Genomic DNA, 25,082 nt, shown 5'->3' on the forward strand with positions numbered 1-25,082 from the left:
TATTTTTTATTTTATTTTATTTTATTTTTACTATATCATATAGTATTAAAAAAAATTTGAAAGACGGTATCATGCTCAGATATCCGTCCATCAACAAAGATCATAGATATCAAAACAGAAGAATCTCTAGATAGGCTATAAGGTTTTAGGCCTAGCCTTAGAATTCCAACCTCATGCCTCACCAGTCGTGTCAAAGATCCGGCAAATACACCGCCCCCCGAGCCACCTCGAAAGGCTTACCAAACTCCACACCAATCAACAAATCCGGCAAACCTAATTGGTCCAGACTCTTAGGTACGTTGCATTAGGCCGAACCCCACCACGTGACCGATACCCAACAACCCATCCCCACACGGAACCCCAACCCTCGGCCGACACGTTCCACGCCCCACCGCGCCATCCCAGAAACTCCCGGTACACCAATCACAACCCGCCAAGTGTCGAGCCGCACCGGATATCGCTCCTCAGTCCCCTCCTCGCCTACTTGGAGGCCCCAATCTTTTCCCCCAGTGCGTCAGCCCCTCTTGGAACGATAGAAGCCATGAACTTTCTCTCTTTTAACTCCCTCATCCCCCGGCCGAGCCCAAGTACAAAACCTGGGTGCAATGATTCATCCAAGGCAGAAAGAATTTTTATCTTCGCCTCCCTCAAAAAGCAAAAGTGGAAAGGTATGATCATCATGCCATGATGTGTGATCAAAGCCATCTCAGCCCCTCCAATCTAATAGCTAGAAAAGGAGTGCATCCATTCCCTCTTTAAAAATATCCCTCCCGCATCCGCTCCTTTTCCCCTCTCCATTCCTCTTCTCCACCTTGAGGGAATCATCGTAGAGTTAGAGCAAGCGAGAAGAAAAGAGATCTAGAAAGAAAGGAAGAAAGATAGCTAGGGAGAGAGATACTAATTGGAAGAAGAGATCATGAAGGAGACCATAAGGTGCTGCATCTCGTGCATCCTGCCATGCGGCGCGCTCGACGTGGTCCGCATCGTGCACGCCGACGGGCGGGTCGAGGAGATCGGAGGCACGGTGAGCGCCGGAGAGATCATGCAAGCATACCCTAAGCACGTCATCCGAAAGCCGCCCTCGGCCGTCTCGGATGATGGTGTCGTCCCCAAGGCGGTGATACTGCCACCAAATGCCAAGCTCCAGAAAGGGAAGATATATCTCCTCGTGCCGGTGTCGTCGGCGCCGGAGAAGGCCCGGTCGGGGAGTACGACGAGGAGGAGGAGGAAGAAGAGAGAAGGGGAGAGAAATGGGGTGTTGACCGATAAGACGAGGCTTCTCGTCAACGAGCGCTACTTGTCGGAGATCTTGTCGGAGAAGGTGTCGACGCAGAGGGATAGGCGGCGGGGGAGGGTCGGGGTGTGGCGGCCGCATTTGGAGAGCATCTCGGAATCAAATGATTTCTAAATATGTTCTTTTTTTTTTTCTCTTCCTTTTTTTGTTCAATTCCTCTTTTTCTCTGTGGTCTATTTTTTGTTTTAAAGCATCTTCAGTTAAAGCTCCTTTGGAGGTGATGGAGTCTTTGTAAAGAAAGATATGACACCTTTCTTTGCTTCTGCTTTGTTTCATGGGCTGTAGGTGGTTTCAAGTGAGTCTGGCTGTTTAGTATTTCTTTTTATTGCCAAAGAGCATGGGGGATTGGTAGTGGGGTGAGGGGAGGCAATGGGATGGAAATACAGATTGGAGGGGTGAGTTGCTTTGTTGTTTTTGCGATGAATTGTTATGAAGAGAAGAGAGAGAGAAAATGCTTGGGAGGCCCCACTCCTCCTTTTGTTCAGTATCTGAATACAATAATGAGTGGATCAATCATAGTTCCAACAACGGCCCTATTTTGCCAATGATTTCTGTTGTTACAGTCTTTTACATGCACAGTATATGAGACAGAGAGAGAGAGAGAGAGAGAGAGTTGGTCCTGGTAGACGAGTGCTTAATTTGATCTGAAAGGCTAGTATTACTTTACAAGAATGGTGCAGGCACATCCATGTTCCACTCATGATACTTTATGATGATGGAACTGCTCTTTATTTGCCTAACAAGTGTTGTGTTTGGCTATGTAAAGATCTAAATTTTCTAATGCTTGGCTCCTCCCATGATATTGCTTCAAATGGCGAAGCCATTATTGCAACTATGTTGGGCGTATTCTAATAATAATAGCTGAATAAATAATATAGCTAGTTTAGTAGGTCAGATAAGCTGATCAGCATGAACTGTCCAATTCGTTCTCCAATTGGATGATTAATCTCATCTTTTATTAGCGGGTTTCTAATTAATTATAAATCCAATTCAAATTTATGATCGCTATGCACACATGGTGTCATTTGACCTAATGTGGAACAATGCCTTGATGCCAACGCATTCTTATATAAAGATAACTTGGAATATCTTTGTATATATACGTACATACATATACATATACTATATATATATTATGATTATGTTGAAAAATCAGAGTTAGTGCCTATTGCTGTAAGACTTTGGAAGATTGCTGATGTGGCTGGAGATGGGTGCTGTCCGGGATCCATGATGCTAGAGGAATCTACAAGAAAAATCCACACTCGTCAGGGATGTTCTGGCGGGAGATCCTCCAATGCTTAAGTTTGTCGAAACTTTAGGAACAATAGAGAGAATAGTGAGAGAAGTTGCAGGAGAGTTGAATGCACTTCTCCTGTTTTCTTTCTATTTTAGCTTGCTTATCTGGGAGTCTCGGTCTCTTCGTACCTTTTTTATTTGAAGGTTGAGCCCGTAAACTATTGGCTAAAATTTATAGATTTGTCAAACCTGATTCTCTAGGTTGTTGGGCTATATTTTGATCATTTTTCTAGAAGAAAAAAAATCTGCATGCCAATCATAGGATATAGATTGTTAGTCGTTGGAGTTTATCACGAGCTTCATCCGAGTGACTGATCGAGCTGGTGGTCTGAACTAGGCGCGGGGTCAAGATCTTGAGCCCGCATCAGTATGGCTTTGCCAAGTTGCTTTGGGTGCTTATCATGAAAATGATTGATCCAGTTGACAGGTTACCTCTACAATAGTGCCTATTTAAACATCTTTAGACATGATGGGTTTTCTGTCTATATTGTCGGGTCCTCTCTAGGAAACATTTTGTTACCATCGCTGTCAGTCAATTCAAGTTGTATCTTTCACATGCAAAAATAATTTACCTTCTTTCATGATGTTAACCATTAAATCCTGCAACATCTGATTTCAAATTTGTATAGATGCATGGATGGAAGGAAGAGGTTGTAGTGTTTTAAAATCTATGCAAAATATGATCCAAAGATTAATGTTGTGAAAGAGGATCAATTCCATTTTTCTGGAGAAAAATCTACCTACCAATCATAGGATATAGATTGTTAGTTATGGGCATTTGTCACGAGTTTCACCTGAGTGTCCAATCGAGCTGGTGGTTTGAATTAGGCATAGGATCAAGATCTTGAGCCTGCATTAGGTATGACTTTGTCCAGTCACTTTGGGCGCTTATCACGAGAATGTTGATCTAGTCGGTGGGTCACCTCTACAACAATGTCTACTTAAACATCTTAGACATGATGGATTTTCTATCTATATTGTTGGGTCCTCTCTAGGAAGCATTTTGTTAGGGTTGCTGTCAATCAGTTCAGATTGTATCTTTCTCATGCAAAAATGATTTGCCTTCTTTCATAATGTTAATCATTAAATCTTGCAACATTTGCTTTGAGATTTGGGTAGATGGATGGAAGGACACTACAAGAAAATAAGATTTTAGCGACTGAAAAATTGGCTGCTAAATAGAAATTAGTCGCTAATTTTTTTTCGACCATTTTTTCAGAATTCAAATTTGTGACCAAATTTTCAATTGCAAATTATTAAAAAAATTTTACAACCAAAAAATTGATTACAAATATATTTTTAAAATAAAAATAAATAATTAAAAATAGTTACGATCTATTTTTGGGTTGTAAATTATTAAAAAAAATTTACAACCAAAAAATCAGTCGCAGATATATTTACAAAATAAAAATAATTAAAAAAATATTATGATCGATTTTTCGGTTGCAAACTAAAAAGCCATTTTGAAATCAAAAAATTGATCATAAATATATTTACATAATAAAAAAATAATTAAAAATAGTTGCGACCAATCTTTTAGTTGTAAATTATTAAAATCATTTTGCAATCAATAAATCAATTACAAATATATATAAAATAAATAATTAAAAATATATACGATCAAATTTTTGGGTGCAAATCTATAAAAAAAATAAGTGTTCATAAATTTATTTTTATATTCAATAAATAGGTCATAAAATCCATCGTAAAATGTTAGGGCACTTTATATATGGTGAAAACTTTTGCAACTGATTTTTAATCGTTCGCAAATGTGACAAAAAAAAATTGATCAAAAAGTTGTTGTTTTCTTATAATGGAAAAAGGTTAAAGTATTTTGAAATGTATACAAAATATGATCCAAAGATTGATGTCGTAAAAAAAGATCAGTAGTTGTTCTTCCGTGTGAAAGATACGACTTGAATCTATTGTCAATTTGACATAGCTTGGAGGATGGCTGCATGCGGCATTCAACGTATATTGGATGGTTTTTGTAGGCCGGCATTCGTGTACAACCATGGAAGGGACCATCTTCTCTATTATAAGATGCATCATTGAATTCTACTTACTTCCATCAAGTCCATCACCATCACCTTTTCCTCTCCCATAGCTTCATCAAAGAATCAGGTGGCAATTAAATACCCCACTAGCCAAAAGTTGTGGTTTACCTGGCCCTCCAAATGGTACATCATGGTTGCTGCAATGTAATTGAACCCCTAAATTCTGCACTCGGCCAGTTGTTATATACCACCTAGGTCATGTGGTGGCGTACGTGGTTGACAATTGCTAGTCATGCTATTCACTCTATAGCTCATGTGGCATGCATTAGTGCACTTATGAACCCATGCACCTGTCCAGCAAGTCATTTTCCTACGTAGAAGACATTTCAAACTCATGTGTGACTAGCCCCTATGTCATATATAAAATTTCCTCACAATTTAGCCACAAAAAAAGGGAATTGTGCTGATCTAATTTATCAAATTTATGTCTCATTGAGCCAATGGTAGTGCTTCCATGAGGCAAGCCATGATAAAACTTTCCCTTCTATGGCCGAGAGGGCTTTAACAAAAACGACAACCAACCTACGACAACATTAAGCCCACATTAAATCATACCATCCCTGGTGAATGAGAAAAATGGCAGAGTTTGAAGGACGATTAGTTAAGTATAATGACCATCTTACCCAATCATATGAAGGAAAAAAAAAAAATCTAAGCTATCTTTTTTTTTTTATTTGTTCATTTTCATGAATTTTTCCTTCCTGAAGCCATCATATATGCATACAGTGGCTCGAAATTTCTTAGTCCAAAATGAACTAATTAAGTCCCTTCACTGGGATGGCAACAATGCTTGGCAAAACGCCTTTGTTGCAATAAAAAAGTGACATTGACAATGACTCCTTTTTTTCTTTAAGCATGCTTTATAATTAGCAGTCATCAACACTGTTTTCATCTTATAAAAGCCAAACTATCCTGTGCATATACATAACTTTCTACATTGCCATCTAACAGAGATGATCATTTTATTCTACCCTAAACTTTTCCTCAAATGCATGATACCATCATTAGTTTATGATTCTCATGCATGCATGCATAAGTAAATTCTTATTTATTGATCTGATTTTCCAAAAAGAATTCTTTAATCAGTCAGAATACAGCTGTGGTATGACAACTTATCATTCTAAGAAAACATTTTGTGAGAAAATATTGTGGTAAAGCCATTCTACTCAGAAGGCAAAGACATGGTGGAGAAACAGCCAGTAAACCTTCTTGGAAAAATAATTCGTTGAGTGGGAATACATCATAAACGTGTTGAATATTTGTAAGACAGAAATTTTTTGAAAGATTTAAGGGATTGCGACTCACATCTCCAACAGGGAATCTATCATGTACATCATCATCACATCGGCCCACGTTTTCTAGCTAGTACATGCACGGTCCATTTTGAGGCAAAGATCCAAGGAGAACTCAATGATTCAACATCTCCTTTAGCTCTCTGCTTCCCTGCCATCTTTAGGAGGTCACTGTCTCAACCTTTCGTTAACTCGACAATGAGGAGGGATAAGCCCAAAGGAGCTCTCTTTTGCTAGTGGGAGAAATAGGGTGGTGCAGAGAGAGAGAGAGAGAGATGTGCCTGCGGACAGATACAAAAGCATATGAACGCAAGGCCACATGGGAAAACCCCCTCCAATGTTACACCTTTTAGTGGGAGGAGCACCTATGTGAGCCCTCATTTGGTGGAAGGTGGCTCAAAAGGCTTGGAATGGCAATAGTGCATGGATGGTGACGGCTGAGCTGCTCACTATGACCTTTGGGTCATGGCATGGCCTCGTTCTGGCTAAGCTTGAGCTTATCCACTATGCCAAACTCATCTCAGGGCCCGGTTTGATCAGCATTTTGTAAATGTAGGAATGGATGTCTAATCTACGTTCATGATTTTGCTTTGTATATAGAAGATAGGATTGCATTCTAATTTTTTGTATGGTGTATGAGGGGGCTGATGGCGATGCGGATATAGAGGATCAACTGATTCTCCAAATATTCATCAATTTAGTAAGAAATCAAGCAAATCCTCTAGGATTATAGATGATCAAAATGAATCTCCAATCTTCATAAATTTGGAAATGATTTTTCAGACCTTCATCTACTTGGTAAGAAATCAGACAAATCCTCTATACTTTCGAAAGATCAAAATGATCTAAATCTTCATCAAGTTGGCAAGACATTATATAAAATTTCTATGATTACCAACTTAAGAGATTTTTTACTCTTGTATTGAAATGATTTTTCTTTTATATCTTATATAAATTTTGAATGTAATATTTTTTTGTAATCTTGATGATATACAAAATCATATATTGTTACATGCATGCTTAATTCTCTTGTTGAGATTGAAACACCGAAAGTCTATTATCTTCCACTTTTATTTGGTATAATCAATTCAAGTTTATTTTGCTAGGTTGGATTTCAATGTTATAGCCCTCACATGATTTTGATCGAGAATTAAGAAAATTGATGCTAATAAACACATAACTTATCTCACCCTTTCAAAACCGGCATTCAGTAGGACATTTGCAACATCCATGAAATAACCAGTTGATACTAATCGATCATGCATGCTCGAAGCTAGTATTGTTTAAAAAGGAGCTTGATGATGGACAGAATTTGCCATAGCGTTGATTGAGAGTCGAGATATGTTGAGATGGCCATGTATTGCACCATATTTAATTGGTTAACCCACACAATCCCCATGAAGTGAATTCAAAAAGAAAATAATTTTGAAAAACTAAGAGATATTTTGCAAGTGATATTTATATCTTTCGTCACAATAAGAGAGGCTTATAAAGTTATTGGTGCACTTGAACATTCCAAGATTGCAAGTACATCTTGCTAATGGTTGTCTTGATTGGTTGATTAGCTGATAATGTCATTAGCTTATTGTTGGGGAATACCGACCGACCCCGCTCACGCCGACCTATAATCGAGCATAACCGACCGACCGACCGACCGGCCGACCGATCGATCGTCGGACGCCATTACCGACCGATTAACGGCTTTCTGCCGACTGAGGATATGTCGGTCAGGCAGACCTTTTCCTCTCTCCCGATCGACTGCACTAGGGAGTCCGATGGTCGACTCTCGTAATATGCCCGACTGACCGTCGGAAGAGCCCGAATCTCCACCCGACGACACACAACTGATCACCGACCTAAGGTCGGTTGACTCCTCCGATCGCCATACAGCTGTCAGAGACTGTCAGCCCTGACAGCAGCATGTGGCACTGCCGCCTAAGGGCATTATCCCACCTAGAGCATTGTCAACCCTAGTGATTTGACAGCCCCACGGCGATGTGATACTTTCACGGCGATTCTGACAGTCTACAGTGAGTTGACAATTCCTCAATTGTTTGCGCCATTAATGACGGCGCCATACTACGCTCCACTATATATATCGGGGAAGGCTACAGTGCTAGAGGACCGGGGGAAAACAACAGGCTCGCCCCCTCACTTTCTCATTGAGTTCTTTACTTTTTTCTCACTGTTGCCTAGTCTCCTCTCTGACTTGACCGTCGGAGGGTCTCCGTCGGAGCCGCCTCCGATCAGTGCAGACTTTCTTTTGCAGGCGCTCGTTCCCGGCGACAAGGCGACGAGGGGATTGGCCGCAACAGAGTTGTGGGATGGGCATCGGGGGCATCGAGCCTGAAAGTCCCATACCGAAAAATTGCAAGAGACTCTACTGCTTAAGTACTGCCAGTCTCCCTCTCCCACGTGAGGCGCCTTTTGCGGGGCAAAACCGTGAGGGGCGGGGTGCTGACTGGGTCAAAGGCCTGGGCTCCGTTCCATAGCGGACAATACCTCACGATTGGGTGGAGGTGATGGGTTGGTACGACTGGGCAGTAGACCTCGAACAGTGGCGCCGTCTGTGGGAACATGTCCCCTACCCGCACAGTAGCCTCTCTTGCAGGGGGGCTCTGTTGTGGGATGGGCATCGGAGGCATCGAGCCCGAAAGTCCCATATCGAAAAATTACAAGAGACTCTACTGCTTAAGTACTACCAGCCTCCCTCTCCCACGTGAGGCGCCTTTTGCAGGGCAAAACCGTGAAAGGCGGGGTGCTGACTGGATCAAAGGCCTGGGCCCCGTTCCAAAACGGACAATACCCATGATTGGATGGAGGTGATGGATTGAGACTGGGCAGTAGACCTCGAACACTTATAAAGCCAAGTTTTTTCTTTTCAAATTAAAAAAAAGAAAATTTTTTCTTTTCAAATTAACAAAAAAAGGGGGGCATCATAACCCGTCCGATGCGACAAATCCTTTATTCCTCCACAATGAACGGTCCGCACAGCGCCCCTTCACGCAGACCTCCACGCGGGAACGTGGGATTGGTTACTTTTTATAAAGTTCGGAAAAAAGAAAAAAAAGCATCGCTCTTCTTATCCACAACGCGTTTCTCCCCCTTCACTTCCGGTTCCCGTGCTCGGGTCCCCCGGCTCTCTCTTGGTACTTCCGCGAGCCCTTCGCGCCGCTTTCCAAAACAAAAGCCGACGCGCCCCACCCTCCATCCTACCGCGAACAGCTCAACCCCTCTGATAGCGAGCCTTTCGAGGCATCTCTCCCCCGCTCCTTCCAACTCTACCCCTCCCCTCAGCCACCCGTTGGCTCCTTCCCCGAATTCCGAGGGCATTCTCGTCACTCCGCCGATATGGTCTCCGTCCGTTCCCGGACCAACGGCGGCGTCTCGTCTTTACCCTCCCCAAAATTATAATTATTCCCCTCCCACCGCGCCCTTCCGTCAAACCCTAGCCCCAAATCAACGGCGGTGATGGCCCCCGATCCGGTGGACCCCTCCCCACCGCTGACGCCAGCAGGACCCCCCGCGCGAACGTCGGCGCACGCGCTCCCCCGGCGACCCCTAATCCCTCACGTGCTCCTCACGTCCCCCTCCCCAGCCGGCGCCTCGCCGCTCCCCCCTTTACCCTTTTACTCCCCCGTCCTTTCCCCGCCGTCAGACCGAGGCGAAGCGAGGGAGCGAGAAGGTGGTAGCCGATCGGCCCAGATCTAGAGATTTCTTTTCTTTGTGTTGAGATTTGACGGCCTATGGACGGGAGGGAGACGGCTCCGTCACGGCCCCCGAACCCGGCGTTGCCCTACCGCGAGGACTGCTGGAGCGAGGGCGAGACCTCGGCGCTGGTGGAGGCATGGGGCGACCACTACCTCGAGCTTAACCGGGGTAATCTCCGTCAGAAGCACTGGCAGGAGGTCGCCGATGCCGTCAACTCCCGCCGCGGTGCCTCCGCCAGCCGCCGGCCCCCCCGCACAGATGTCCAGTGCAAGAACCGGATCGATACCCTGAAGAAGAAGTACAAGATCGAGAAGGCCCGGATCTCATCCTCCGATGGTGGGGCGACGAGCCAGTGGACGTTCTATGAACGCCTAGACGCCCTCATCGGATCCGCTGCCCCGGCCAAGAAGCCATCGCCGCCGCTCGCCCTGCCGCTCCCCTATCACCGGAAGGGCTCCCCCCTTCCGGCCGCGGCCGCCGCCTTCCGCCCCGCGGACAAGCGCCCGGTGGCCGCACTCGCCGTCGATGACCCGTCCTTCTTCCGGAGGGCGGCCGCGGCTGCAGCGGCAGAGTCGGCGGAGGACGAGGAGGAGGAGGACTCGGGGTCGTCGTCGAGGTCCGGGAGGGGGTGGAGGGGGGCGAGGGAAGGGAATGGGGACGGGATCCGACAGCTGGCGAGGGCGATCACGAGGTTTGCTGAGATCTATGAGAGGGTGGAGAGGGCGAAGCAGCGGCAGATGATGGAGCTGGAGAAGCAGCGGATGGAGTTCGCCAAGGGGCTGGAGTTCCAACGGATGCAGATCTTTGTGGATTCCCAGGTCCAGCTGGAGAAGATCAAGCGAGCCAAGCGAGCAGATTCTGGTTAGTAAGTCGGATCTACTGTCATCCTCCCCTCATCCTGGTTTATTTATATATCAAGCAGATAAAATGAATATTTTAAGATGTTGTTTTTTCTGATTTATGGATCGTAGATTCGCAGGCACTCAGCATCTAATTGACATTTAAATCTCCTTTCTTTATGTTTATTGTATCCATCCATTCCCCCACCCCCTTTTATTTTAACAAAAAGATTGACGAGCTTTTACTTAATGATTGGTGGAGGGAGGTACTGGTTTGGGCTAGGCTACTTTGTTGATGTGAAGGTGATGGTTGGATGCAGTTATCTTTTTCTAGTAATTTGTTGTTGGAAAGAGTCTATATGGTAAATGATTTGCTGATCCAACTATCCTTTCCCTATATAGTGGAGCATTTGTGTTGTCATATAGTGATGCTAGGGTGGACAAATGCTGTGCAAAGTGTGAGATAAATAGCGCCTTTTAAGTTTCTTGTGGGGCATGCTGGTTTTAAGGAGGATCATGATCTTTATTCTGGTCTGCCTTTTTTTTTTCCCCCCTTAGATTTTACGGTAAAGTTTTTAGCTACACTTTCTATAATCTGTGTTTTATTCTGGTAGATGATGCTGTGTTAGAAAACTTTAGCAAAGTGTTCTCCTTTTCTTGACTTCTCTACACTGTAAGATGCTGTAGCCAAGAGGTTAAGAAATATGGATTGACAATTGCAGTGACTGAATGATTTCAGTTGTTCTGTGGGCTTTATGAGAGATGCGAACGTTCTTACAAGAATTATACTTTTCAAAATTGCTGGACGAAAAGAATTGAATCTAGCTTAGTTCCTGCCTTTACTCATGGATCTTTACTGGCTATGAAAATTCATGTTCCCCTGGGACTTGAATATGCCGTCAGCTACATGACACTTCTGATAAATAATATTTGTTGTAGAATATTTTATGCATATAAATGATTATCTTTCATGAATAAGCTTGATCTTACTACTGTGATGGGAGTAATTTGGTCGAAAGATCATTGCAATGATAGGATCAGGGTGTTTATTGCTATTTTATGCATATGACTACATTGTTTTTTGAATTTCTTCGGACAAAAAACTAAAGCGTTGAGATTCCATGTTATTCTTATATGCAATAATTACACCATGATTTGCATGGTAAGGTTTTTAAGCTAATGATATCATGTCGTTTTCTCTTTGTTTAACATCTAAGTAGTATAAGATTAGAACACCAACCTTCTTTTTTACCCCTTGCCACTCCTTTTCTCTTTGTAGGCCTTGCTTGGGCCTTGGGCATGTTATACCAGAACCATATATCTGGTCCATGTCAAGTTCTTCTGAAAATTAGTTGGGTAGGGAAACGCCTCCTTTATGTGAATTTATTATTAAGATATCATGGATACATTGGTAGGAGCATTGGTGTAACTTTTACCAAAAGAGTAGGGAAAGGAGAGACGACTATTTTGATATGGAGAGGTACATGGAAGCTTCAAAAGGAGTTTTATGCCAGCTACGGTTAACAACTTAACATGATTATAATTCACAATTGGAGCAAACTTTTTAATAGAAAAAAAGGATTATCCTATTGTCACAAAATTTCTTTTCTATGGATACAAGCAAAACCTTTGGTTCCACAAGTCAGCATTCTTAATTTTTGATATCAGTAGTGATCAAATATTGGATCTTTTATGTGATGGTGTGAGAGATGCATTTAATTGAACTTGATAATCAAGGTTATGCAAAGTTATTTGTTCGGATATATCAATCTTCTGTTGTTGAATTTCTATAGTTAAACTTTTTTGTGTGCCAATGTGTTATTAGGTGCTTAATTTGTTGACAGCAAATGGCAGAATGGTTTTAGTTCAGCCAACCCCTATGAATTAGTTAAGCTTCTTGGGTACTTTGCTAAAATTACAGAAGCCAGTTCCTTATGTTTCATGCAACCTCCGTTATTGGAGGTTGATGCCACATTTGAGATGGACACATGTTGATGTTTAGCATATAATGGATATCTGAAAATATGGCATCCATTAAATTACCAGGATTTTGCTATGCAGATTACTTGAAGCACACACCCATTTTGGAGAAGGCCTAACTCATTCCTTCTCACTTACCTGTGGGGCCTACATGCAATGGGACACTTGTTATTTGACACAATTTTTAGTGAAGGGGTGTTAGATTGGGTGCTTTGAGAAGTGGCCACCTAAAGTGCCTTTCTTTTGCTATCATTCAAGGTTCTTTGTTGTTCGTACCCTTCGACGATCCAATAAGGTTTGGTAATGGCATTGATCTTTGTGGGTAAAATACGAATAGGGATATTTGAAATATGAGAAGTCATTACTCCAATGTTCCATTTTTCTTGGTCTCTAATCAGGCTAAAGTAGATTACTCAATAAAGAGTTAAGATAAGGTAATATGATTAGTTAAATACCAATAGAAACAGCAATATAAAAAGCGGTAACTAGGTGGTAATGGGTTATCCCTTTTCTTTTCCTCCAATTCATGGGGGGCCTATTGCTTGGTGCAACGTAAAATGCTTGGGTTGACAAGCACAAAAAAATGTCTAGGGTTAGGTCTGTCCCCAATTTGTCCTCTACCAGGACCCCAAATTGCCTGGACCATAACTAGGTAATGTCCTTCAACTAAATTAAATGATAGCAGTTGGATAAGAAAGAGTTTGACTGGAGTCTGAAGCATGTAATGGGAAGGCTTTCTAGGTGAGATGAATCTGCCATCTCTTTGGGAGTCTTTTCTGATGATACAATGGATGATTTTTGGGCATCTTGAAACCTAATTCTGTCAAATTGTTAGATTTATAATTTTATTTGAGGACATAAATCAACATTTACATGTTGAATTTGCTGAAACATTTCTAGTGTCGATAAGGGATAACCACACCAACATGGTACAATAAAGTTAACTGTCCATGAATGTCATTTTGTACATATGTATTTAAGACTTTGAAGTGTTCAAGAAATTTCAAGGAACCAGGTTGCACAAAAGAAATATCGATCACAGTTCTGGGGTATATTAACACAATGATATTCTTCAAAAGGATTCTTTTTAAATATTTCATGTGCATTTGATTGTTACCTAAGTGGAAGTTGATTAACTCTTTTCAATTCAATGCTATCAGAATTTTTTTTTTTTTTTTTTTTATGAAATGCATATTTTGATCTTTCGTATTTTAAGCAATTGAACTGCATCCACATCCGTACCATGCATGTACACATATTTGCACAGAGAGATGTACATAAACAGATACATACACACTTACATGCATTATTACCTTATTATGGTTCATTTTCATTCAATTGGATGATCTGTGTTTGTGTTTTAGTGTCCTGCTATGCATTCCATTTTTTTAATCGTAGCAAGGCAGATGTCATTCCGTAAATGAATCATAGAGATTTATTATATTGTCAAGAGAACTTACACTGGATTGTTATCGGCAACAACAACATGCGAGCATGAGCTTCAGATATGCCATTTTAATTAGAAAGGAAGGTGAAAAACTATCTTCTGATCCAGCATATTAATCCCAAATTTTCTAGCTCTCACCATTACTTAGAGATATTGTTGCTTTGGAGTGTGATTGGCTGTACAAGGTTGAATATATGATCATTCAGTAAGTCAAAAGTAATTCTTCTGATTATATTTCTAGATCATCATGAGGGGACTGTGTGAAAAGATTGACAATGATATTTAGGAAAAATCATGGTGCAATATGGTCGGTCGAAGCTCTTTATCTCTTTGTTGAGTAGTTGCATACAATGTTGGCCAAACCAGTGCACCTATACCAGTTAGGTTCCGGTATGATAAAGAACGTGTTCGTATAATGCGTGTTAGTGTGTACCGATTTAGGGAGAGGGAGAAGGAAAGGAAGAGAGATAGATGGGAGAGGGAGAGAGAATCCTAATCATAACCCTAGGGGGTCGGAGAGAAGGGGAGAAAGAGGGATAGGGTGAGGGGGGAGAGAGATATTGGGAGTGTACCTGGGCATCTTAGTTGGAGATCGGGTGAGGAGGCATTTGAGAGGGAGATCAAGCGAAGCAACCACAATAGGGGGCTTAGGATTGGGAAGGAGGCATTCGAGAGGAAGATTGAATGAGGCAACCACCTAGGGGGCTGGGGGGCACTTGGGATTTCTTTTAAGCACCAAAATATTTTGGTTCTTGACCTGGTTCAGTTCGAGATGGTTCAGCTAACCATGGTTGCGTATTTCTTTTTATTACTAAATTAGCTTATGCCATAGAAGACAGATGTTGAGATGAGAAGGATCAATAGAGGGAAATATCAATATTGTGTTGCTCATGATTTAGAGTGGCATGTGGAATGGGAGCAGGAAAGGGGATGGGAATTGTGCCTTAGGAAATAGGAATGGCTTGACACTAAATATTAATGATCCCAAAGATTTTGGCAGCATGGATCATTTCAAATGATTTAAATGTCATTCTGGTTATTACCTTTTTTTTCTTTTTTCTTTTTTCTTTTTATTACTTAATTTTCTTATGGCCTTTTCTCCGAGAATGGAAATCAAGTAATTACTATTGTCTGAAAGGAAGGCATAATTGTGAAAATTATTCATGTAGAGAGGGATGGTCTCTTGATCTTGTTTTATTCCTTTTAAGGTTGTTTTGGCACATTTTGCTAATCTTTTGGATTTTGAATTTGAATGGGAGGATCATTTTTGTGAAATTTATTCATTGCTCTTCATGTCTAAAGGGAGATAGAGGTTGGTCTTTGGGTCATTTTTATACTCTTGTATTTGAAAGTCAAATGTTGGGGTTGATGGAGCTGACTATGATCCAAGATCAGAGATGCAGTGGAAGAATATAAATTAGATCATTGTTTCTCAGTTAATCACTGATAATATAAATACATTGCTTGCATAGTGAGAGAGGTTAAGACCTACAGTGATGATATGAGTGTACAAGAAGGTGAAAGAAGATGGATGAAGACTTCTCTAAGCACCCCAGAAAGTACTCACATTCTACAGGCCCTCCAAGAATTACTTGGTAATCTGCTCCTCATCTCCTACTTTTCTTCCATCTCTCCCTATCTCTCTTTTTTGTCTGGGCTACACACTAAGGTTTATATGCCTTTACTTAGGCACCCCTAGTTCTGGCTTTCTTTGTCTCTTCTATCACTCTTAATCTCTTGCCCCCTCCTCTCCTATTTATAATAGGAGGGGCCAGCCCTAGGGTTGAAACTGTAGGCCTTTGGAGCCAACCTAGAAAGCCCTAGGTTTATGACAGCCAACTAGGGTTAAATGCTAGTAACTAGCGCCTACCCTGGGAACCAACTACACAAGAAACCATAATGCATAGTTGAGTCTGGTTCTGGTACATAACACCAGTCCAATAATTCTTATGCTAACCCACATGATGGAGCCTAAATTTTGTGAGAGCTCAAGAGAGATCTAAGAAAAGGTCATGGATGACAGACAAGTATGAGATTACGAGATCAAGTTGGATTTCTGATCTACCGTGTCTCATCTTTCTTGATAGTTATGCCACGATCTTTGTGAAGCAAGGTGGACATGATCTTAATGAAGCAAGGTGGATGATCCTCCCTTTATATAAAGATGTATTATCATGCAAATCCATGGTAGATAGAGTGGACAAGAAAGTCTCCCTTCATGCACAACAACTATTCCTACAATTCAGTCCCTCTACCTCTCTTTATCCTTGATTGACCATTGGAAAATATTAGCACCATCAAACCCATGGCCAATTGATTTCATAGCCCATAAGAATTCTAGATCACATGACACACACTATAAAAAGCAGATGCATGCGCAAAGTCAATTTTGAATAATATTTTGTTTCATTAAAAATAACTAATTATTATAATATGAAAATCAGTTTGATTAAAATATTGCCTAATATCAGAACTCCTGCGACTTCTGATATGGACAAAATACCAGCATGGATTCCTTGTCAGAACAATTCTTGTCCCCATTCATTATGATGCAAAAAACTAGTGTGCTTCCTGTGAAGGACAAAAACTGGGGTATCATTGTCGATATACAAATATGGCCCCAAATATATTGAACCAAAATCTCAGTGGATAATTTGTGGCCTCAAGTCATTAGACCACCTGCATGCTTTGTGCACAAGATCAACATCTCCAACTCTGATGGTGATTCCAAGAAATGGTGTTCTTGCATCATTGACCATTCAGAATGAAACCTACCCACTTTGCCAGTGCAAAGTGAACTACTCAGCTGACTACGAGAAAATAGCAACTCCAAACTAAAATTTGATATTTGATACTGGACACAATGACAGTCATATAAGTACATTGCCTAACCTAATCCATAGCTGTGAATAATTTTCAATCATCCAAACTGATCCAATTCTTCGCGTGGAATACACACTATCCACTTGGTCATTCTGTCCAATAATGACATTTACAGACTCTTCTAGCTCAAAAGTCCTTGTGTGGCATGGCTCTTTAACTGTTTATGACTGTGTGTAGAAGAGATAACCATGATATCTTAAAATTGTATATTCATATGCCAAATGGCTTTAGGGCATACCCTATTTCTAACAAGGGTCACACAATTACATTGAAGACATGCGTCCACAACTTGGTCTATCAACTTGAAGTAGTGATATGATATGTTTGAAGTTTGAATAGAAGGGTAGATTGAAGAAAAGTTCTGTGATTTCTGTGATAAACTGAGTTTTTTAAATGTTTATGTAAGTGCCATGGTGAATTAGAATAGCACTGAGAAGATGGAACACCTAGAAGACTAGAAATAGTAACACGATGCATTAATTTAAAACTTGAAGGACAAGAAGCCTACAAGAAGGTCAATGCTCCTTAGTTTCGGCTACCATGAGTTGGTTTAAAGAAAGTGTTCTCTTTGATTGAAGAGAACCACATTTGGATCGTGAAATCATACTCGCAAAAATTCTATATAAATGTGGAAGCGCAAAATCTTAGCTCTTTGTCATTGTAGCGGACATTTGTATCGCTGGATCAATTAGAATGCCTGCATTATCTTGGCTTTTTATACACCTGCTTCGTACAGAGATGGAAGGCAGTGCCTTGTATCAGAGCATTTGAAATATAGATAAAGTTGTTTCTCTGACATTCTTCAACCTCTTGCCCAAGTGATAGGTTGACAAGGGTAGCCATGTATCTGAGTTACTGCATAAATGTTTTCGAGAATTAACCAGTTTGTGATTCTCTTGCCTAAATTTGACAATATTTTGCTCTAATGTCCCCTACGAAATGCTGAACAATTTGTTCTTTATATGAAAAACTTCAGAAGCTAGTCCTTATGCATTTTGTTTAGCATATTGGATGTAATTGTGCTTAGGGATATTTGTAATATTATATGATGTCAAAGGTTTTGGCCTGCTGTTTGCTAGCAGATGGTTTTTCCACGATTTAAATTAGATTATAGATAAAACTACTATGAGTGTGAAATCTACATATGCTACATTGTAGTGTTCTAATTTTTTATTACAAGAGCAATTGAGAGTTGCTATACAGACTTTTGAGTTTAATCAACAATACTTGTTGTACTACAAAGTAATAGTTTTTATTTAAAGAGGTAGATGCTTGTTATAAATTTATTTTGACAAAATTTATTGGATCTCATATCTCGTTATTTGATCTCATTCTCAATGATTCGAGGGAAGCCACTTGATTGTGGTCCATGTTATTGTGAAAGAAGCCAGACTATTCTAGCAAGATCAACTCGATTTCCATCATGAAACGAATGGCCTTTTTAGAGTGGTATTAACAAAATCAACTAGTGGTATTAACAAAATTGACATTTTTAGAGTTCTTTAGTGTAACAACCTAGGGACTCATGCAAAAAGACAAGCTAGAAGCAATTAATTGGGTTACTTGGCCCTGGACAAGTATCCAAGATCTCCTTTTTTGGTGCAATCAATGCGGGACTAAAAACATGCCCAAACAAGCCCTCACATACTCTCCTTGTTTGAACCTTGGCATCTTTTGCAGGTTAAGGATCCAATCTTAAACATAATCACAAGCTGCACGATCTGCTCATGGTCCGCTCCAAAAGGATCCATGTTCAATGGCCCTTGATCCACATGAACCACGGGCTAGACCTACTTTGATATCATTTGTAATAATCAGGACTTCACCAAAAAAGCTAGCCAAAAGGTATTAATTGGGTTCTTTGACTCTATATGGGGATCCTAAGATCTTTCTAGTATACAACCAATGTGGGAATATGCACTTGCTTGCATGGGTCCTCACACATGGTTTGTGTGATTAATACCAGATATCATGATTGAGGTTTTCTACTTGGAATAAAAATGGCAACTCCTCCCCCCTCTTCTTTCTCTGCTTCTTAGAATTTGGAAAGTTATACAAAATGGTTTGCTGTTGGAAATTATACTATCAGAAATCTTTAGGGTGTTATTAGATGGGTTCTCTATATTTTCATGCAAGGCTTGACAAATGATGACATAATATGATTTTACTTTACTGTGTACCTGATGCCCAACTTGAATTGGGAGTTTGTGATTTCCTACATGCTGCCTACAACTATGCAAATCATGATATGATGGTTTTGTCTTGATCTGAACTACTAGCTATATCAGTGAACTGGACATGCTGCACTGTGTCCAAGATCATGATTTTCTTGCTGTAAGCAAGTTTTGAGTGGATTTTAACCAGTAGTAGGATTGTCGGACTTGGTACAAGCCCATTGTGGCTATTCACGTATTGGCTTGATGCACCTAGCCAAAAGAGCTCATACATCAATTAAAATGTAAATAACTGAAGACTTTAATTAGAGAGAGACCTGCATGTTTATTGATTAGCACTACAACATGATTTCTCCATTGTGCTTGGATAAATTATCAAAAATGCTACAGTTGGGATGAGTTAGGATCAGCATAGGCAGGCATTAGACTTGCATAGCTCCGACCAAATTGGCCTCACTAGACTATATATGTACGTGATACTATATACTGAGTTCAAACCATGGAGCATCTTATTTCTTTCTGTAATGCAGTTTGGTATCAGCAACTTTACTGCTGTCAACTTGATAAAATTGTCAATATCTTTCCTTGCTTCAAATATATCTGCATTAACTCAATATTTTAAAAATTCCATGATTTAGATGTTTATTGTAACATTAATCTAGTTAATGTAATGCAGTTTGGTATCAGCAGATTTACCATTGCCAACTTGATAAAATTGTTGGTATCTTTTCTTGCTTAAAATATATTTGCACTAACATGATAGTGAAATTTATTCATTATATTTAAAATTTTATGATTTAGATTTTTATCATAACATTTTTACTCTATTTTTCCTTTATGCTTATTTTTCAGATTACTTGTAGTTACATCAGTGGAAAGATTTATTATGGTATGGGTGGTGGCCCATGTTGGAAGGTTGTTTAGGTTGGTAGCACTACATTCCCATTTACAGGCTGCACGTCGGTGGATGGTTTGGCGCATCACCACTGTCAATTCTTCTAGAAAAGGTTTTTTCAGCTACTGGAGCTCCTTAAATTGTAAGAAACCAAAAGAGGAAAACCTTCATAAATTGTAAAGCATCACCGATTACAATTGTCGGGTTGTGCTATTAATGAATTTTAGATCAATGTGATTATCAACATCTTAGGTCATGTAATGCATGTTAAGTTAAGCGTATGATCCTTCGGTGATCTTTGCTGTTGTCTTGGCTCCCTCGCACTGACATGTTGATGTGGTAGGATAATAAAAGGAAAAATGAGGCAGGTCTGTTTAGAAATGATTGAGATTTTTACTGATAAAGAGGGAGAGCTTTGTTGCTGATAATGGTGCAGCTGTGACATTTGCTTTTATCATATGATCTGTTCGACTAGTTTGCACCGGTGAGGGCCTTAATGAACCACCTTGATCCCATCTTGATTGTTTATCAGACATGTTGTTGGCTTTTTGAGGTTTTGGGTAGATTGGTCGGAGTCATCTGATGACTAGGCCTGAATATTTGAAGTTCATATCATGGTAACAGCATTGCTGTCGAAGTCTTCATCGTGCTATTTAGAGCATCATCATGATCTTGCTAATGCTTCTAATAATGCTGGTCCAGAGCACCGGTTATGGTAGGCTCCCGGTGGTTGTCGCTTGAATGAGCTGGCTATAGGTCTGCTGAGGAGCCATTACACCTCTTTCATGGCTTCTTTGAGACTATCTGGAATACTCACTCGGTACTCCTCTTTGAATACTTTCTTTTATGGACACAAATACAGCTGCTTCAAAAAAAATTTACATAAAAAAACAGAGCTGCTTAAAAGCTTTCTGAAACTCTTTCCGTAAGTTCTTCTACTTTGGTCCTTTTCTAATTTTTATCTTCGTATTTATTTGGGAGGTGTTTAGTTAGAAGGAGTAGAGGTTTGGAATCGAAATTGGAATCGGAATAGATGTTTTTTGTTCCAATCGTTTGGTTAAGAGGAGTCTCATTCCGATTTCGATTCCAGGATGGAATGAGAATAGCTCAATGTATATAGAATTCAATCCCTACTCTTCTCTATAGATTCAAATTTTTATTCTAATTTTGATTTCGATTTCGATTACGAATCAAATGCTTTGAAAGATCTGATCATTCTGATTTCAAATTATTTTGATTTTGATTTTCATTTTGATTTCAGTTACGAATCAGATATCCTCTTGATTCATAGAGACTTTCATAATTTTCTTTCCATGAATCTATTCGTAGCCCGTGGTGCAAAGGTAGCCTCGTGAATGAAAGCATGAAACCTGACTCATGCTGTGGATTGCATGGATTCCAACCAGCTCTTTGATTGCTGCGCTTGTCCTCTCTTGGTTAGCTTGTAAAGTGGGGGAACAGCTAGACAAGCCTGCAAGCATGTGACAGGATCAATGTATGCATTCTGCGAGCCACATTGACATTCGTCCAACCTAACTGCGTAAAGATATCTAGACTTCCAGTAGGAGATGCAGGTGGTTACTGTGAGTACTTTCAAACATAGGTTTAGCAGCATTGTAACTGTTATCCCTACTTGGATTAATATAATTACATTCTATAATCTAGAGGGCTATATTCACTGTTTGATTGATTGATACCATTCAGCCAGTCATAATGAAACGTAATCAACTCAAGGCAGCTGGCTAGTGTTGCCTCATTTGTCCCCACTTAAGTGCAGTCTAAGTCTAAAGTCAGGTTACCCGCTTGGAATTCCACATTATTTTTTCTGGAGATATCCAGCTTCTTATAATTTAGACTAACGCTTGCTAGGTGGCAACGATTGAAGCACCCTAGTCCCCACATAACTTTTTCCAGAGGGACTCCGTGTGTAAGATTTTTGGTCAAAGTAGAGGCTGTTGGTCGTCTGCATTTTCCCTCTTCTCCACTGTTTCTCTGGAAACAAAAAGATGATGATAAAAGATGGGAACAACATGCCAAAATAATGGAATCTACCATCAGCCTCCAGTATGTAGGTTAGATTCTGACAATCTGGATCGGTACGCTACTTCCAATGCCCGGCACAGTGATACACTATTAATGTTGTGACCTATAGTCTACACATGAAACCTAGCCTATCACCTGCACGATACCAATTGGATCTTAGCATTGTCGATTAAACAATGCTGTTTAAATGGTTAACTCCATGAAATGATTAACTTATAAGTGAAACTTTTAAGTATCATCAGATTTAGTTGTCCACACCAGTGGTCTGGTGGTAGAAATATTACCTGCTATTACTCCTTCGACCTGATAAAAAATAAAAAATATATTCTCAATGTACGTCATTGCTGAAGGCATAATATATAACTTCATTGCTGAAGGCATAATATATAACTTCATTGCTGAAGGCATAATATATAACTTCAGTAATATAACTCCAGAAGATCCAAATCCTTTTCCAAGTAAAGCAATGTACTGTTATGATCAGATGTCACATACCCAGAATATGGATTAGGTCGCAACATATGACCGACATGGTATAATGCTTATGAAAAATTCTTTGTGCACCATGGACGGTGTAGATAGAAAATTCGATAAGAAGCGCACTGTCTTGTCGATTGATCCACATAGTTATCACTTTTCAACGTAGATATTATCGATTGATCCACATAGTTACCACTTTTCAACGTACATTTAATATCTGTAGATCATCTTTTTCGTTTAAAAATTTTGTATGACGAAAATATCTCTATCTTTTAGTTATGACATCCCTTCACAAAAACTATGACATCTTTTGAAAAAAATTATGACATCTATGCCTTTTGAAAAAAATTATGATACCTCTTCTTAAAAATTATGACATTCCTTCACAAAAATTATGGCATCCCGGTACTAAACAAAAAATAGATATCATAATTTTTTTGAAAGAATATCATAATTTTTAAAAAAAGATATCATAATTTTTTCGAAAGGACAGAGATGTCATAATTTTTTTAAAGGGATGTCATAACTAAAAAGCAGAAATATTTTTGTCATACAAAATTTTTAAACAAAAAAGATGATCTGCAGATATTAAATATACGTTGAAAAATGATGACTATGTGAACCAATCGAATAAGATAGTGTACTTCACGTCGGATTTTCTATCCTGTCCGTGTTACACAAAGAATTTCCTCAACACTTAGATATTCCTGAATTATACAATGAATTGGCCCACCTAAACCTTTTTCTAACACTCACATTAATGCCTTGGCGACTTCTTGAGGTTGGTCAAGTGGCTATTTGGGCCTTTCTAAATTGTGGCCTCTACGACTCTACACCTATACCTAATGTGAGCGGGACCAAAATATTCCATCAGTTTTAGCCCTTCTTTTTATGATGCAAAGAGAGAGAAACATTATTTACCACAATTAAAAAAAAGAAAAAAAAAAAAAGAGGAACATTGTTCTCCCACGTGCCTCCACTCTGAAGGAACTATCCTTACCAATGGGCCACCAAAGCCAGGAAAGAACATGGATTCTTTATTTTTTTAATTAGTTTTCTGGGTACAAAAGTGGGGTCAGCAGACCCCAAGAGAAGAAAAAGAAACATAATGGAAAATACTTCCTACAGTCTGTGAAAAGAAACATGAGATGCATCAGCCATAATGGAGTATCTGATTCTACGTGCAGAGAAAGCATAGAGTCCAAATCAGCAATTGCCTTCAGACTTACTAAGAGATCAGCTGGTTGGTTTGCTTCTCTTAGAACATGGGAAGCATCGAAAAGCTACAGAGAAGCTGAATGTGAAGAATATCAGAAAGCAAGGGATGAACTTGGGCTTCGACATTTATAGGACATTTGTGGTACTTGTTAATCCACTGGATCATGATTGTTGAGTCTCTTTCAATCCATAATCTTATAAGATTTGAGTTGTTGGGTATCAGATGCATACCCTAGAAAGGATGGGAGAGGTTAAAAAAAGCAGCCCTATGAACGAATCACCTGGCCCACTCAAATATGAGCCTAATTCACATGTCACATTCTTTATGGTCTCTAGGAGAAAGAAGTATGTATGCAGCACCAAAACTTTGAAATCCCAACATAGAGTGCAATTTGGGATCCACCTGAAGCACAATTTTGGAACAATGGGATTGGTCTAATCCAAATGTCTCGATATGGTTCGATAGGTGCATGGACTAATTTTGGTTGCATAAAACTAGTTCTAAGGTTGATAGGAATATAATATGCTTGACACACGACCGGGTTGGAATGTAATCAAATTTATGCTTGCTTTCCAGCTGCATTGTCCAAAGCATTATCTTTTTGAACAAAAAAGTTTGGGGAGAACCTACTCAACCTTTCATTAAGAAAAGAAAAAGAAAGACTCGGACAATGTTAAAAGTATTGTTCTGATAAATCCAATGTGATTCTTCAATTTGCAAGACCCAAAATGGATGGATATAGCATTAAAATAAATAAATAAATAAATATTGAGCTAAACATAATAGTTCAATATCTTTTATTAAACTGTAAATAGATGTCCTGAGAGTATGTAAAAGGGGCATATGACAGCAAAACAACAACAAAATATATAATTCATTTGCCGTCATGCATCGATGAGAAATAATACTAGATTCTGCAAATTGGAACAATATCAAATAACAACTATTATCAACATTGTTCAATAGCTAGTGTTATGAGATGCCTGAAAACATCCATTATTATAGTTCTATGATAGCCATTACTCAAAATGCAGTTCTTAGGTGGCAATTGTTGTGCAAATTGCTTTGTTTTGAGGTTTCATATATATTTAGAGAAATCAATAGTATAACTGATTGAATGTAAGGCTGCAAACGGATCGGGTTGATTCGTGATCCGACCTGACCTGATCCGGTTAGATCTGACCCGAATCCATTTAAAAGATCCATGGAGCCGGATCGGGTTCAAAAATTGGATCCGTTCATCTTTCCAGGTCGGGCTTGAATTTTCTGAATTTGGACCCGACCCAACCCGACCCGTAGAGATTTTTGAGTTAATTTGGATCTCAAAATATATGACCCGATCCGAATCCAAATATAAAACCCGAACTCAGTTAGAATGACTCATCCAAATAAGAATTTGGACTTGGACCAAAAGAGTGACTCACCCAAATTCTTTCTTAAATCTCTTACTAAAATCTTTAATACTGTCACAC

At 39.8% G+C, this 25,082-nt stretch overlaps 2 protein-coding genes across 5 annotated transcripts; both read left to right on the forward strand.

Moving 5' to 3' along the window:
- Positions 1-535: 535 nt before the first annotated feature.
- LOC105037096 (uncharacterized) lies at positions 536-1,822 on the forward strand. The gene has a single exon (XM_010912798.3). The coding sequence runs from the start codon at positions 917-919 to the stop codon at positions 1,406-1,408; it is 492 nt and encodes a 163-aa protein (XP_010911100.1). The 5' UTR covers positions 536-916; the 3' UTR covers positions 1,409-1,822.
- Positions 1,823-9,051: 7,229 nt separating this feature from the next.
- Positions 9,052-20,173, forward strand: LOC105047389 (trihelix transcription factor ENAP1). Of its 4 annotated transcripts, none has more exons than XR_012142023.1 (3): positions 9,052-10,515; positions 18,480-18,644; positions 19,826-20,173. XR_012142023.1 is itself a non-coding variant. In XM_010926309.4 (2 exons), coding segments are annotated over exons 1-2 (831 nt in total). In that variant the 5' UTR covers positions 9,052-9,685; the 3' UTR covers positions 19,827-20,173. The 4 variants fall into 4 exon arrangements, 2 of the variants coding, with proteins under 2 accessions (XP_010924611.2, XP_010924609.2); XR_012142022.1 differs by having other exon boundaries at positions 9,052-10,511; XM_010926309.4 differs by lacking the exon at positions 18,480-18,644.
- Positions 20,174-25,082: the final 4,909 nt, after the last annotated feature.

Source organism: Elaeis guineensis, chromosome 6 (genome assembly GCF_000442705.2).
Source record: "Elaeis guineensis isolate ETL-2024a chromosome 6, EG11, whole genome shotgun sequence".
Taxonomy (NCBI): domain Eukaryota; kingdom Viridiplantae; phylum Streptophyta; class Magnoliopsida; order Arecales; family Arecaceae; genus Elaeis; species Elaeis guineensis.

Coding starts and splice junctions, on each gene's coding strand:
- LOC105047389 (XM_010926307.4), top strand. CDS start 9,686: ATGGACGGGAGGGAGACGGCTCCGTCACGGCCCCCGAACCCGGCGTTG.
- LOC105037096 (XM_010912798.3), top strand. CDS start 917: ATGAAGGAGACCATAAGGTGCTGCATCTCGTGCATCCTGCCATGCGGC.